The sequence below is a fragment of the Ambystoma mexicanum genome, chromosome 1p (genome assembly GCF_040938575.1).
Source record: "Ambystoma mexicanum isolate Mex_15411 chromosome 1p, UKY_AmexF1_1, whole genome shotgun sequence".
In the NCBI taxonomy this organism is placed as follows: Eukaryota; Metazoa; Chordata; class Amphibia; order Caudata; family Ambystomatidae; genus Ambystoma; species Ambystoma mexicanum.
Window position 1 is genome coordinate 759,046,030 of NC_090921.1, and position 14,975 is coordinate 759,061,004.

A 14,975-nucleotide genomic window follows, 5' to 3' on the forward strand; every position below is an offset into this window, starting at 1 on the left:
AAGGGCTGGAGGCAGGCTGACCCAGGACAGGCCACAGGTAAGGGCTGGAGGCAGGCTGACCCAGGACAGGCCACAGGTAAGGGCTGGAGGCAGGCTGACCCAGGACAGGCCACAGGTAAGGGCTGGAGGCAGGCTGACCCGGAACAGGCCACAGGTAAGGGCTGGAGGCAGGTTGGCCCAGGACAGGCCACAGGTAAGTGTGGAAGCAGGTTGGCCCAGGACAGGCCACAGGTAAGTGTGGAAGCAGGAACAACGAGGCGAGCAAAGCGAACCGCGTTGAGACGCGACTCGCTGAAACTCGCGGCCTCTTTTATGGGCCGCCGGCGCCCGAGAGGCCTGGGACGCAGGCCGTTCCGTTTCCGGACGCCGGCGGACCCATAACGAGGCTTGGAAAGCAAGCCCCACCAAGGAGGTGAGCCCGGTCCACGGCGCATGCGCGGAACCGAGAGAGAGGACTTCCGCGCATGCGCCGAAGGCCGCCAGCCCCGTAGCCCATCGCTCCCCTCCCGGCGAGTCCCCTCCCGGCGAGTCCCCGAAAGCAAACGCGCGGGTAGACTCGCCAGGAGGAAATGGGAGCGGCAGACCCCAGTCTCCCGCGTGACATGACACTATGCCCCCTCCCAGGAAGACCCGGAGCACCAGGTTTCCAGGGAAACCGTACGTAGAACTCACGTACCAGCCGGGGAGCATGCACGTGTTGGCGTGGTTCCCATGTACGATCACAGGCTGGGTACCCCTTCCAGTCAACCAAATAGTGGAGCACCCCTCTACGGTAACGGGCATCACAAATCTCATGTACCTCAAACTCTGGGACGCCCTGCACTAGAACAGAGGCCGGACGAGGAGGGGTGCGGCCATAAGCATCGGTCACATAGGGCTTCAACAGGGACACGTGAAAAACCGGATGCACATGCCAAGAAGAGGGTAGGCGAAGACGGAAGGCTACGGAGGACAACCGTTTGGTGATAACAAAGGGTCCCAAATAACGAGGGGCCAGCTTGACGGGCAAATTGCGGAGAGGCAAGTTCTTGGAGGACAACCACACCTTGTCACCCTCCTGGAAGTTGGGTTCTGCACTCCTTTTCCTGTCTGCCTGTCTCTTCATCCGATCTTTGGCTTCACTTAAGATCTTGCGTGCCAGTTCTTGTTGGTTCCGAATGTGTAAGACCAGACCATCAGCAGAAGGAACAGTACTAGATTGAACTGGTTGGAAAGGCATCAATCGAGGATGTAAACCAGTGGAACAGAAGAATGGGCTGACTCCAATGGAAGCATGAACGGTGTTGTTGTATGACACCTCGGCCAGATCTAACCCACCCTTCCAATTAGATTGTGTGGCATTGGCAAAACAACGGAGGTACCCTTCCAAGGTCTGATTGGTCCTTTCGGTTAGCCCATTGGTCTGTGGGTGGTAGCCTGAGCTTAGAGCTCTATGTATTGCCAGATGACTACACACCTGTTTCCAGAATGATGAAAGGAACTGGGTTCCTCTATCCGATATGACCTTCTCTGGTAGGCCGTGCAACCGGTAGATGTTATGCAGAAATGCCGAAGCCATTTGAGTAGCTGTAGGGATCTTCCGGAACGGGATGAAATGGGCCAGTTTGGTGAAGCTGTCCACAACCACCATTATACAGGTGTACCCTTCCGATGGAGGCAAATCCACAATGAAATCGGTAGCGATTGTATGCCATGGATAGGGAGCTATTTCGGTGGGCATTAACAAACCCAATGGTCGTTTTCTGGGAACCTTGCACTGGGCACATATTGGACAGCTGTCGATGTACTTCTGGATCTCAGTCGCCCAACCAGGCCACCAGAATTGTCGGGATATCATCTCTCGAGTGGCTCTGACCCCACGATGTCCTCCTATGGGTGAATCATGGAATCCGTGTAGAATGCCCCTTCTAACAGCTCCTCTGGGTATGTAGAGTCTTTTATGAAAAAACAACAGTCCCTCTCGTTCTGAAACTGATTGCTGACTAAGAAGGGTCGTTCTTTCGGGATCCAACCGAGTAGCTTCCGTGATGGACTTAAGGTGAGAGGACAAGGCCAGCAGAAAATGGCGAGGAGAAATCAATGGAAGTTCTGGGCAATGCGTTCCATCAGCATTTTCCAGAGACCTGGAGAGAGCATCTGCCTTTATATTGGAAGTTCCCGGGATATAAGTAACATGGAACTCGAACGGAGAGAAGAAGAAGGCCCACCGGGCTTGACGAGGAGTCCGACATTGCAGGGAGCGAAGATATTGCAGATTGCGATGGTCTGTTCGCACCTCCACAGGAAAGCGAGCTCCGAGGAGAAAATGTCTCCATTCCTCGAATGCGGTCTTGATGGCCAACAGTTCCTTTTCAATCACCGCGTAGTTTCGTTCGCTGGGACTCAACTTGCGAGAGTAATAGGCAACTGGATGTTCCACTAACGTGGCTGGATCTTTCTGGAGAAGGACTGCTCCTACCGCGAAGCTGGAAGCATCGGCCTCTACGATGTAGGGCAACTCTTCCTGGGGATGGCGCAGGATCGGGGCAGCCATAAAGGCTGATTTCAATACGTCAAATGCCTGGGAAGCCACGGGATCCCATTCGAAAGCGATCTTGCTGCTAGTTAGTCTGGTGAGAGGCGCTGAGATCTGCGAGTAGTGTGGAATAAAGCGCCTGTAGAAGTTTGCAAACCCCAAAAAGCGTTGGAGAGCCTTGATATCGTGTGGACGTTTCCATTCTTGTATGGCTCGAATCTTCTTGGGATCCATCCCAACTCCTTCTTGATTGATTACAAATCCCAAGAACTCAATGCTGGGTTGGTGAAAGCTACATTTCTCTGCCTTGGCGAACAGATTGTTGATGGACAGCCGATGAAGGACCTCACGAACGTGTTCCACATGCTCGTCCAAGGATTTGGAGAATATCAGAATGTCGTCCAGATAAACCCAAACGGATAATCCTAACAGGTCACCAAAGATGTGGTCCATGAATCGTTGAAAAACAGCGGGGGCATTACATAGGCCGAAAGGCATAACCCTGTATTCGAAATGCCCAAAAGATGTCTTGAAAGCTGTCTTCCACTCGTCCCCACTCCTGATGCGCACCAAATGATAAGCTCCGCGGAGGTCCAATTTGGAGAAGATTCGCGCAGTATGCAGGGTTTCAAGGATACTGCGAATTAATGGCAAAGGGTACCGGTCCTTGGCTGTTATATCATTCAACTGACGATAGTCGACACAGGGTCTCAATGTGCCTTCTTTTTTCTTTACAAAAAACAGGGGAAACCCTGCAGGTGACTTTGATGGTGCAATGTACCCTTTTTCTAGACTCTCGGACAGATACTCCTGAAGAACTTGCTTCTCGTCACGGGTCAACGCGTACAACTTCCCATGGGGTATCACGTGGTCCGGTAGCAGGTCAATGGAGCAATCAAAGGACCGGTGTGGAGGAAGGGGTATGTTGCCAGGTTCAGAAAAAACCTGTTTGAATTCGGAATATACCTGTGGGACCAGAGACGTGGAACATAGATGAACCCCATTGTTGTCCGTCTTTAGAGAAGTTGAAACGGTCATGGGGGAAACCGGTAACTTGCATCCTTGAGCGCACCTTTCGGATGAAAAGGATAAGGTCTGGGTTCTCCAGTCTATCAAAGGATTGTGATGTTGTAACCATGGTAATCCCAAGACCATCTTGTAGTTAGGTGACTTAATAACATCAAAGGAAAGTTCCTCGTAATGATCAGTAATCTGAAGAGCCAGTCCGACCGTGAACTGACTAATGGGTCCTGAGGACAAGGGAGTACCATCAATAAGCTCCACCGGTAGAGGTGTAGGTCTGGAAATGAGCGGTATCTTATGTCTGGAGACGAATGTTTCGTCGATATAGTTGCCGGAGGCCCCACAGTCCAGTAGACCGGATACGTCCAGGTCTTTGTCTGGTAATTTAATCCGGACCTTTAGGGTCTGTAACACCGCTGGTTGCATGGGCCGATGGATGGAACAAATAACCGAAGGGTCTGAGGAAGAGATGGGACCTGTCGTTGCCCTTCCTGTATACGACAGGTCTCCTAGTTTCCCGACTTCTTCTTTTGCGGACGTAAAGAACATGTACTCAAATAATGCCCAGCCGCTCCACAGTAAAGACACAAACGCAAAGACCTCCTTCGTTTCTTCTCTTCTTCCGACAAAGGCCCTCTCATGGTTCCCACTTGCATGGGCTCAGGTCCGGACTCGGTTGACCCAAACGAACCAGCGGGTGAGTTGGTCGTCCGGGGACCGCTTCTGTCAAGCCGACGTCTCTCAGCCTTTCGTTCGGTTAACCTTTGGTCAATACGGAGTACTTGATCAATCAAGAGTTGAAGGCTCTCTGGTTCGGGGATGTGGAGTAACTCGTCCTTGTACTCCTCTCTCAGGCCTCGACGAAACAGAGTTTTTTGTGTAATTTCGGGCCACTGAGAGTCAGTAGCCAAAAGTCGGAAGCGGCTGATGTAGGTGATGATGTCATTGCTTCCCTGTTTGTAGTCCATCAATTGATTCTGTGCGACGGAAGCCAGGTTAGGCGTCTGGAATACCTCCAGGAAGGCCTTTTCAAAGGCAGCAAAGTCATTCAAAATAGGACTGTTCGTAACCACAAACGGAGTTGCCCAAGCTAATGCGTTCCCAGTTAGGTTCCCCAAGATATAGCCAATCTTGGCCCTATCGTTGTTGAAGTGGGTAGACCTGAAGAGAAAGTGTATCCTACAGTGGTTACAAAACTCCGCCACCCGTCTAGGATCTCCGTCGAATTTGATGGGTGTTGTGTGAGCCAATGGTCCCTCTATTTGAGAAGAACTGGGTGCTCCTTGTGTTATCAATTGACGCAATGTTTGATTCTCTTGATGCAGGGCAGTCATCTCGGCTCTGAGTGCTAGCAACTCGTTCCTCATATCTTGTGATTCATCCATCTCTGAATCAGAAGGCAGGCGTCTCAATCTGTCAAGCTGATTGGCCCTAGAGGACCGCGTACCTGTAGTCTTGGTGGATGGTCTTGCAGAGGCCGCCAGTCTGGAGTCCGGAAACTGATGAAATGGCGGCACGAGGAATCAGCCTCTCCACCACCCAAAAGAGGAACTGGGTGAAGGATGGACCGACCCCCAATGTCACGTTAAATACTCTCCAGAAAAGCGTGACAAGAGGATTGAAGGCTCAGTTGGGTGACACCACAGTCCAGGTAGAGTTGGTTGTCGAGACCATGAATCTTCCAGGTCCAGTGTAACAGCGAGGTATTTGCAGTTGATAGAGGAGTTCGATTGGTGCAGATGGTTCCAAAGGTTTGCAGGATAAAGTTCGGAGACAGGCAAGACAGGAAGAGTGAGAACAGCTGAAGGCTGGCTGACTCAGGGCAAGACCCAGGTAAGTACTGGAGGTTGGCAGACCCAGGACAGACCACAGGTAAGGGCTGGAGTCAGGCAGGCCCAAGGTAGGCCACAGATAAGGGCTGGAGGCAGGCTGGCCCAGGACAGGCCACAGGTAAGGGCTGGAGGTAGGCTAGCCCAGGACAGGCCACAGGTAAGGGCTGGAGGCAGACTGACCCAGGGCAGGCCACAGATAAGGGCTGGAGGCAGGCTGACCCAGGACAGGCCACAGATAAGGGCATGAGGCAGGCTGACCCAGGACAGTCCACAGGTAAGGGCTGGAGGCAGGCTGACCCAGGACAGGCCACAGGTAAGGGCTGGAGGCAGGCTGACCCAGGACAGGCCACAGGTAAGGGCTGGAGGCAGGCTGACCCAGGACAGGCCACAGGTAAGGGCTGGAGGCAGGCTGACCCAGGACAGGCCACAGGTAAGGGCTGGAGGCAGGCTGACCCAGGACAGGCCACAGGTAAGGGCTGGAGGCAGGCTGACCCGGAACAGGCCACAGGTAAGGGCTGGAGGCAGGTTGGCCCAGGACAGGCCACAGGTAAGTGTGGAAGCAGGTTGGCCCAGGACATGCCACAGGTAAGTGTGGAAGCAGGAACAACGAGGCGAGCAAAGCGAACCGCGTTGAGACGCGACTCGCTGAAACTCGCGGCCTCTTTTATGGGCCGCCGGCGCCCGAGAGGCCTGGGACGCAGGCCGTTCCGTTTCCGGACGCCGGCGGACCCATAACGAGGCTTGGAAAGCAAGCCCCACCAAGGAGGTGAGCCCGGTCCACGGCGCATGCGCGGAACCGAGAGAGAGGTCTTCCGCGCATGCGCCGAAGGCCGCCAGCCCCGTAGCCCGTCGCTCCCCTCCCGGCGAGTCCCCTCCCGGCGAGTCCCCGAAAGCAAACGCGCGGGTAGACTCGCCAGGAGGAAATGGGAGCGGCAGACCCCAGTCTCCCGCGTGACATGACACCTACAGGTTTACCTAGGGCCCACTAGCCATGGCCTTCGGACGTGCCCACTGTCCATTTTAAAGTAATAGGCTTCACTTTACATGTTGCAGCTCTAAATTTTCTTTACAAATAAATATATTTTACCATTCCCACTGGACCTGTGTAAATCCCTATCACTCTTTGTTTCATGTGGTGCACTTTCATTCCCACTTGAGTCTTCGATTGTAGCTGCGGTTATCCCTGGTATAACCCCGGTTATCCGGAAACCTTTGAATTGTAACTCTGTCCCTTGATCACCCCGAACTCCCCAATTTCACATGGTGTCCTCTTTCCCGCTCCCCACCTCTTCCTGATGCCATTGCATCCTTTTTCCTCCTCCGAATGGCTTCTTTTTGCTCTTTTTGTTTTCAATTTACCTAGGTCATAACAGCAGTTATTTCTCGCATTGAGCACAAACAAAAATGGGCCATTTTAATTTCTGAAAAGTCTTGCTGATGCATTGTGGGACACATATACAGATAAAATATTGGGGGAAGGATGCACCGCCTTCCCTGTCCAATATTTGAACAACTACTGGACGGAATAACCCCAAACTCCTCCCGGAAATAGATTCAATGCTTCATGCCCAAGTTGTTCCAGGTATGTCCAGTGGTCTTTGCATTCTTTAATGTATCTCTCCGAAAATGTCCAGTCTGGGGTGGGGCGTGACAAACTTTTTGTTTGCAAAATATCAGCCAAATCAGTCATGCAACTCAAAAGTTGTTAGCAATTCAATTGTAGGGTTTCCTATGGAACATGATACTCAACTGAACTATAGTGCGGTGATCGCTGCAATATAATGTATAAATATATATGTATGCTATATATCTATATATAAATATATATAGATTCAATGACAACTCTTTATTAAAGAGGCGTAATGGATTACACATGCTCACACATACACAGTAGAGGCAACATTACACAAACATGCTTAGGAATGAAGAGTAGGAATGCAAATTCCATCCGGAGAATGCACCATGACACCCTATCCCATTAAAACCTCCCCCTAATACCAAACTGTACCTCTATAAATGGTGGCAAGGTGTCGGCCTCCCCCGACTACTTCTACAGATGATATTAGCCCCATACCTGCAGAGATGGTCACAGAAGGATCTGATGGCAGAGCAGAGACCATTTTCTCGCCTTTGATGGACACGCCAGGGAGCACTTTCCCATCATTTTTCTTGGAAACAAAGACAAATAATAAAAAGAGATGAATGTAGAGTAAGGAGCCAAGCAAGAACCATTCAGTATGGCACAAGAACCAGAATTCGGAAACGTGTGTGAGTGTGTCGATTGGTAAGCAAGTGAGTGATCGAATGAGCTACCAAGTGAGTTGTCAAGTGACCATGCGAGTGAGTGACCAAGTGAGTATGTGAATGAGGAGAAAGTAATTGAATGAACGAACGAACGAACAAACGAATGATGACACTTCTGTTTCACCATACACAATTTAATCACGCCGGGATTCCATGCATGAGTGACAGAACTGTCGCAGCACGACTTAAGCTGATACAGTAGGTTTGCCACATCACCCAATGTGGTGAGTTTGAGAGAGACCCTGATCCCTTTGTTGGTTAGTGTGTGCAGGGTGATTAATGGCCCTGAGAAATTCATAAAAATAGTCCTTGTGTCTTGAGGCCTTCATCTTCTGAACCTCAGCACCATCAAGTTATGGACCACCAAACTAGCACTATTCAGGCTGTTCAAGCTATCAAGGTTTTGCTTAATAATGGACATATGCCAGTATGGCCCTTTTTGTACAGACTGCATGCAGGCTGTTTTCTTGTTCTGGATCATCTTCTGAAGTATCTCTGATGGCCAAAGAATTGATCCATCCTTTTTTTGGAACCATGTGTTATTACCACAGTCTGCTCTTGCCAAAGCACTCTTTTCCGGGGCCGCATTTCATGCTGCAGTCCACTGCATGGCTTCTGCTGCAACTCTCTATGCCCTTTGTCCAGCCCACTTGCACTGCACCGGTTCGTCTAATGCGTGGGAGACCCCCAAAATGCCCCTCTCCCTTAGATTGCAAATCCGAGCCTGGACAAGTACAACATGGAAATAGCAGTGTTTGCATACTTGCCGTTTAGAAACCCTATTCAAAGCAGTCTAACAAAAAATGCACATAACACCCAAAATGGCAAGGTATAGGAACTTTAGGATAACGAAGGAGGAACATATCCTCAATCCCAATGAGCGAACATAGGAACTGCGATTAACAATTTGCTACAATAAATCTCCTGACCATGGCAATGAGAGCGTCTTACCAGCATGCAACAAAGACTATGCAATATATGCAGAGAGATAGTGCAAGAGAGCACAGACTAAGCGAGCAATGCACCACAGGGAGGAAGACGGTAAAGTAGCAGCCCAGAAGCCAAGCACCTTCTGAAGGGGCCCATCAATGGCAGCTACCCGCAAATGCATGCAGACATCATCAATCAAGGAGAAACCAGGCTTTTAGGACTTTCATTATTCATGCATTTCAAGATCCTACAGCGCATAGACCGAGCCCACTGGGTGCCACAGTCCTCTGCATCAGTTGTTACAGAAAGAAAGAATTGATCAGAAAGCAGCATACATTTAGACTGTGCTGGAAATTGACATTTACTCTGTAAATCCCGCCCCCTCTCTTCGTGCCGGGCTGGAGGGGGAGTGGGAGGAGTGGTCAGTGATGTGCGTGGGCTAACGGGTGGAGCGCCAGCCCAGGTTGATCGCCTCATGGCTCATGAATCAAATGCAGCTGGATGGGCCCCTGCAGGAAGGACCAGGTCCTGCCGATTTGCATAACAGCAAAGAGCATTTTGGGAACATAAGAATAATCACATCATTTTATATTTAAAATATGCCCTTGGATAGTGATACACGCATTCTGTGCAAGTAGTGCGCATCGGCCCATGGTCATATCTTTATCGAAATACATTTACAGAAAAATGGTTGTAAACCATGAGACATACTCACCCATATCAACGGTGCATGGTTATGGGCGTGGGGCTTGGCTACTCCGTACAGTGCCTGTAGATGAAACTGTCCCCGCTGGTTTATAGCAAGTCTGTTGAAGTGCTGCTTACCTGTAGCACACTACACAGGCTAGTCTTCTGAGGTAGCTACCCTGAAGGGGTTGGGGCTCAGGCCTCCACAGACCAGCCCCTTCGCAAGACAAAAATTGCCAGGAGCTCGCTCGTTTTGTTCTGTCCCAATTCATCGCCTGTATCTAAGCAACAGATGTGAATGATTCATAAATGTGCCAACCAGAAGCCTCCCTGCAAGTTCATCTCCAGTTCAAAGTCACAGAGCAGGGCACTATGGGGGTAAACAGAGAATGAAATGCTTGCAATTTTGCTCCATTTGAGATCAATGTCAATGAACTTACAGGGAGGTCTACTAGATGGCGCTGTGACGCGTGTTACTGCGATATATGTGTGTTTTGTGTTGCTTGTTTACAGAAGTGGCCTATTTTGCTCTCACTATAATATTTATGGTGTTGAATACATTGTCCAAAGGTTTGTCTTCACACAGATACTGGCATGCATGAAATGGCTCATGGCGGCTGCATGTGTTCTGAACCACCAAGGAGGACACCGGTCGTAGGCTTGGAATCGTTTGGTACATCCTCACACAAGGACTCACATAAAGTAGTGAGACAAGATGTTAAATAGCTCTCATTATTTATCAGGAACTTGTGTTTCACCGGGTCCCACTCTTCAGTAGAGTGACAATCTGTGTGACGTGTCCAAACGTTGCAGTAAGGTTTGCGTATTACAAATATGATTGAAGGATGGTTGATAAGAGGCAGCTGATGGATGTCCTTCGATAAGAGAAGGGATGACGGTGTTGGTACATTTGAAGGGCTAGTACAAGTGCCTGTTTCCTAAACAAATGCAGCAGACATGGATTGGGGAAACACCTATTCAGAAAGTATGGCTTTTGGAAGCAAATAGAGCCCACATAGGGATGCTCAAGTGGAGCGCTGCTCACAGGCTCCCATCGCAGCGGTGTGTATGCACTACCCCAGGGAAAGGCAGATATTTCCTGATGGTGGAGGTCCCGTCTGCTCCTGGATAATGCCCACTTCAAGTATTTTTGTATCTCCTTGATCAGAAAAAAATAGGCCTCGTACAGCCGAAGAATGGCCCATCCTAATTACGTATTGGTGCAAGGAGAGGGCGAGGGGGTTGTGGTGCTTGTGATCAGCTCTGTGCAAGGTGGGCACAGGGAAACAGTGCTGGGGCCTGCTATTCATCGTGAGTCCTCCACCCTGGGATCTTGGGAGAGGCCTTTGATGCAGCACGTCTCAAAGGCATGTTTGAATGTACACAAGCTCTTGATTTTGATCAGTCGTTTTAGCGATTATTCATTTGCACAAAAGTGGGTCGCCGTGGCTACTAGTGTGGCCACAAGATGGGGTGTACGTGGAAGCTTACGGTTAGCTCATATAGCAGGTAAAGCACAGAGAAACCCATAACCGTTCAGCCAAATGGTCCTCAATGTCTGGGCTACGGCTGGACCTGGGTGTCGGTCTCTGGTAGGATGACCTCTGATAGGAGGACCACACCAGCTATTGTTGATGGAACTGTAAAGCCTGACTTTAACAAAGAGGTCTTTAAACAGTTGAGAAGGATACTCTTTTGCCCTGAGTTGGTTCTCGATTGCTGATGCTATACAGAGGTTTGCTTGGAATTCACTTCTGGAAAAGGGTCACTTGCATCCTGAGAGCAACCCTGGAAGAGGACTTGAATGCACTTTCTGAGAAGCCAGGAATATTTTGTAATCATGCTAGGCTCTGAATGGCAATTAAGTAGACCACACCCTGAAGTTAGAAGGTTTGGCCAAGTCTCTAACCATGAAGTGCTGGGGGCTGGGTGCATCTTACTGAGCCCAAGAGAAGCTGTAAGCGGACTTAATGATTTTGGAGGATTTTGTTACGCCACTGAAATGCTGTACATTTGTCTATGTTGAGCCAGAGTTATGGTGACCACTCCAATCTGTATAGCACACAACATACTAGCCATGTACAAATTCTTGTGTTTCTTCATGTCAACTCAAGTAGCCCAGAACGACAGTAAAACAATGAATGTAAATGAAAGCCCGTTTGAAATAGGGGTATTAGGGCCTACCAGCATGATAGAATGTGTCTGAGGGTCTGATGCTTCTCCAAACAGAGAGTTGGAAGCAGATCTATCCCCTCGGCTGGGGCTTCCCTCTGGAACAGCCTCCCTGCCTCTCTCACACTTGAGCAGAACCACCTCCGGTTCCGGAAGCAACTCAAGACTTACCTTTTCGCTTCCGCTTTCTCTCTTCCTCTCCCTCCTGTTGATGTACCCGACTGCTCCGCGCACTGGTCACCTGGTCACCCTCTGAACTCGGGCCCAGGCTTTGCATGTCCAGTTGCCCTCGCACTGCCTCAGCGCTCCCAGCACTGAGGGTTCCATGTAGTAATGTCGCCGCAAAAATGTATCCTGACAAAAAAAGTCACTCTTTTTTGCTGAGACATTATTAGATTGAACATGCGGGAGACACTCCTGCAATCCCCGAATTTTTTTTTTTTTTTTTACAAAGGGAGTAGGGGACATCCCTGCAACCCGTCCCCATACATAATGTCACCATATATAATGTCCCCAATGTCTTTTCCCGGCGACATTATGCATGGGGACATTATTACATGATACCCTTATGAGCCACCCCCTGGCGGCACTTGTGAGTTAACTGCACTTCCCTCTTCCCCTCCCCCCTGGCACTTCTCCCCTTCCCTAGACTTGCATGATCTGAATGACACAAGGCCTAGTAAGATCATTATTTATCCTCCCTTTGTTTCCCCCTCCTCGTCTTGTCGCGCCTAGAAACACTTGTGTAAAGGCGCGTTATAAATGCCACATCATATCATATCAAGTTATGGGCCAATTGCAAAGCATTTAAAATGGGCCTAGTATTTAAAAAAACAAAACACGTGATGGGTCAACATGTTTGAGCCGCACTTCAGAGCCACATGGAATTTCTTTGGGCAGCATCCCATTCTATCGTATTTTACTCCGTTTGTGCCATTACAGAAATGTGGACCAACCATATGCAAAGCTTAACCTGGACTGCTAGCCCACATCATGTCTGCAGGGGAACACAAGTAGACCAAGACATGCGTGTGCCTCATCAGCGAGGTGCAGTGCTGCCAATTCACCTGCACTGAGGAGCGCGTCCAGTCAAACCAAGGGAAGGGTTTTGTTTGCAGCTGTTCTTCTGTCAGTGTTGAGTCACAACTTTATTTTTGTGCCGTCTGTACTGTTTGAATTTGAAAGTTGCTAGTGCACCGGCTAGCAGTGACAAAAGTGAGATGCACTTTACGGTACAACGTCCTTTCATCGCCAGACATTTCTACTCCTGCATTTTAAACGTGTAAAGAATAGCAAAAAAGTTCATCACATTTTTTGGGGGAAGGGGTGGCAAAGGACAGATTAGGTGTTGGGGGTCGGGTATAGTTCAAAATAGGTGGGGAAGGGGCGTTTGGGGGAGGTAACACATAAACCCCATAAATAAATACATTAATAAATAACTACAAAAAAACACGTCAAACCCTGTAACAAAACAATACATACAAATATGATCGGGACACATTTATCTTACTGAAGAGCTTCAATACGCACAAGGGCTCACATTCTTAGACAGTCCCTGGAGTTGCAATTGGCAGATCTGGTTGGCCATCAGCCCTCATCACTTCCCTACTTACCAGGAACCAGCACTTAGGGGAGCCAGCGTTGGTGCCGCATATTATGGTGGAGGTTCTGTTCAGCCTTTGAATTACACGGATGAAGTTCTCACACTCAGCCTGGAAAGTAAAGTAAAATCCCCTTAAATGCATCATAAGCATGGATACATAATAAGTAGTCGACGTAAGAAATGGCTGTGGTGGGCATAGATCGGTTTATTTATTTATTTATTGGAATTTATAAAGCGCTCAACGGCCCTTGGGCATCGTGGCGCTGTTACAGGAAAACTTGCTTGGACGAACAACAGTTAACATATATTTTACATCTTACATGTTACATTTTAAATGCAGTCCAAGTAACACATGTTACATTTTAAATACAGTAGTTTAGCAGGTGTTTCTGCTCATAGACATGAGAGGGGAGTTGCTTCTAACAACCTGTGCCGTGCCGGCATTTGGGGGTGTCTGAAATCTCCCAATTTCTCGACTGGACAATCATCGTCTTATCCGGAATTGAGACTTTTTAGATAAAAGCAATTAATAGATATATTTTCTTAGGCACTGTGGGGGGTGCAGTGCTGGAATAATAAGGGAATAATAATGTGGAATGCACCATCGGCTGAAGAGGAACAGGGGCCTATTTTAACATTATGATAGGCCAACCTCTTGCCTAAGGTTGAGCTCAAGTGTACCCAGATGCAACAACAAAACAATGCGTTGGTGTGGTGAAAATTAAGAGTAATTCAATAAAACTGTACATTTTGTTGGGAACGATACCCGAGCTTCGAATTGGCCCACACTTGGGTAATTACGTGCATATCTGCTCCCACAATCACCAATTGTGTTGCGCTTCCTCACTCGTCACAGCATTTTGGAACATCAGAGTTGCTGATCACATAATGCTGAGAACGTGTCACTGCAATCTTATCCCTTTTGTCAGATAAAAAAATTGAAGGTTTTCTGACAATTCTCTACTCTGTCGGACTCTGAGATCCTCTTGGTCTGAGAAGTGCTGACACAGTTGCCTGCCTGGTCAAAGTTCTCCTAAATAAGATATTATTGCATGGATGGGGCTTTCCCTAGAATATTCTCCAAATCTGACAAGTATTGGTTGTGTGACCCTCTTAATCCGAAATGGATTCACTCCAAGACTATGCCGGGGGAAATAGTGGTAATCTTTATTCATTAGGATTTCTCAATTAAACCACAAGCAATATTTGTACGATATACCCATGGGATCAATATATCCAAACCTGATACCAAACCATCAATCTTCCTACAGAGGAAAGGGCAGCAGATAATAATAATAATAATAATAATAATAATAATAATAATAATAATAATAATAATAATAATAATAATAATAATAATAATAATAATATAAAAGATAATGACACTGTACTATTCAAATGCACATACAATTGATAACATTGTAATATCAAACAGATAAAACTCAATGTGCAACATCTATCTAAAATACCCTGATGGAGGAGTGCCTCCCTTACATATGCAAATAAAAATCTCTTCACTATGAGTAATTATTACAAAATAATGCTTCTTGGTAGGTTTTAGTTTTGGCCACCAAAAGGTGGGGTGGCAGCCACTTTTTCTTTTGGTCACTATAAATCTTACAGATTAGCAAAAATGGCCCAGATCTTCATCAGCTCCAATTCCACAATTGCATTTCAGTGGATACAACACCCCGATTCTAACTGCCACATTGAGCCTAAGCATCAACATGCTTTTCCTGCAGTCATGTGATCTGATCTTTCATATTTCTTCCCCTACATCAAGAGACAGCTGTGTGACTTTGTACAACTTAAGTGATGGTGGAGTACCCACCTTTGCCCTATCCAATTCCCTATCGTAACAGAGGGTTTTCTGAGATGGATCCTTTCTCATTTTTCTAAACTCTGGTGG

The 14,975-nt window shown here is 48.2% G+C and overlaps 1 protein-coding gene across 1 annotated transcript in view; it reads right to left on the reverse strand.

Annotated features, from left to right (window-relative positions):
• LOC138580339 (semaphorin-7A-like) overlaps positions 1-14,975 on the reverse strand; it is a 234,258-nt gene that overhangs the window by 106,025 nt on the left and 113,258 nt on the right. The window contains exons 4-5 of the mRNA XM_069650793.1: positions 13,077-13,175; positions 7,445-7,538 (exon numbers count right to left, since the gene is read on the reverse strand). Coding sequence (XP_069506894.1) covers positions 7,445-7,538; positions 13,077-13,175 — 193 coding nt within the window. The remainder of the gene's footprint in view (positions 1-7,444; positions 7,539-13,076; positions 13,176-14,975) is intronic.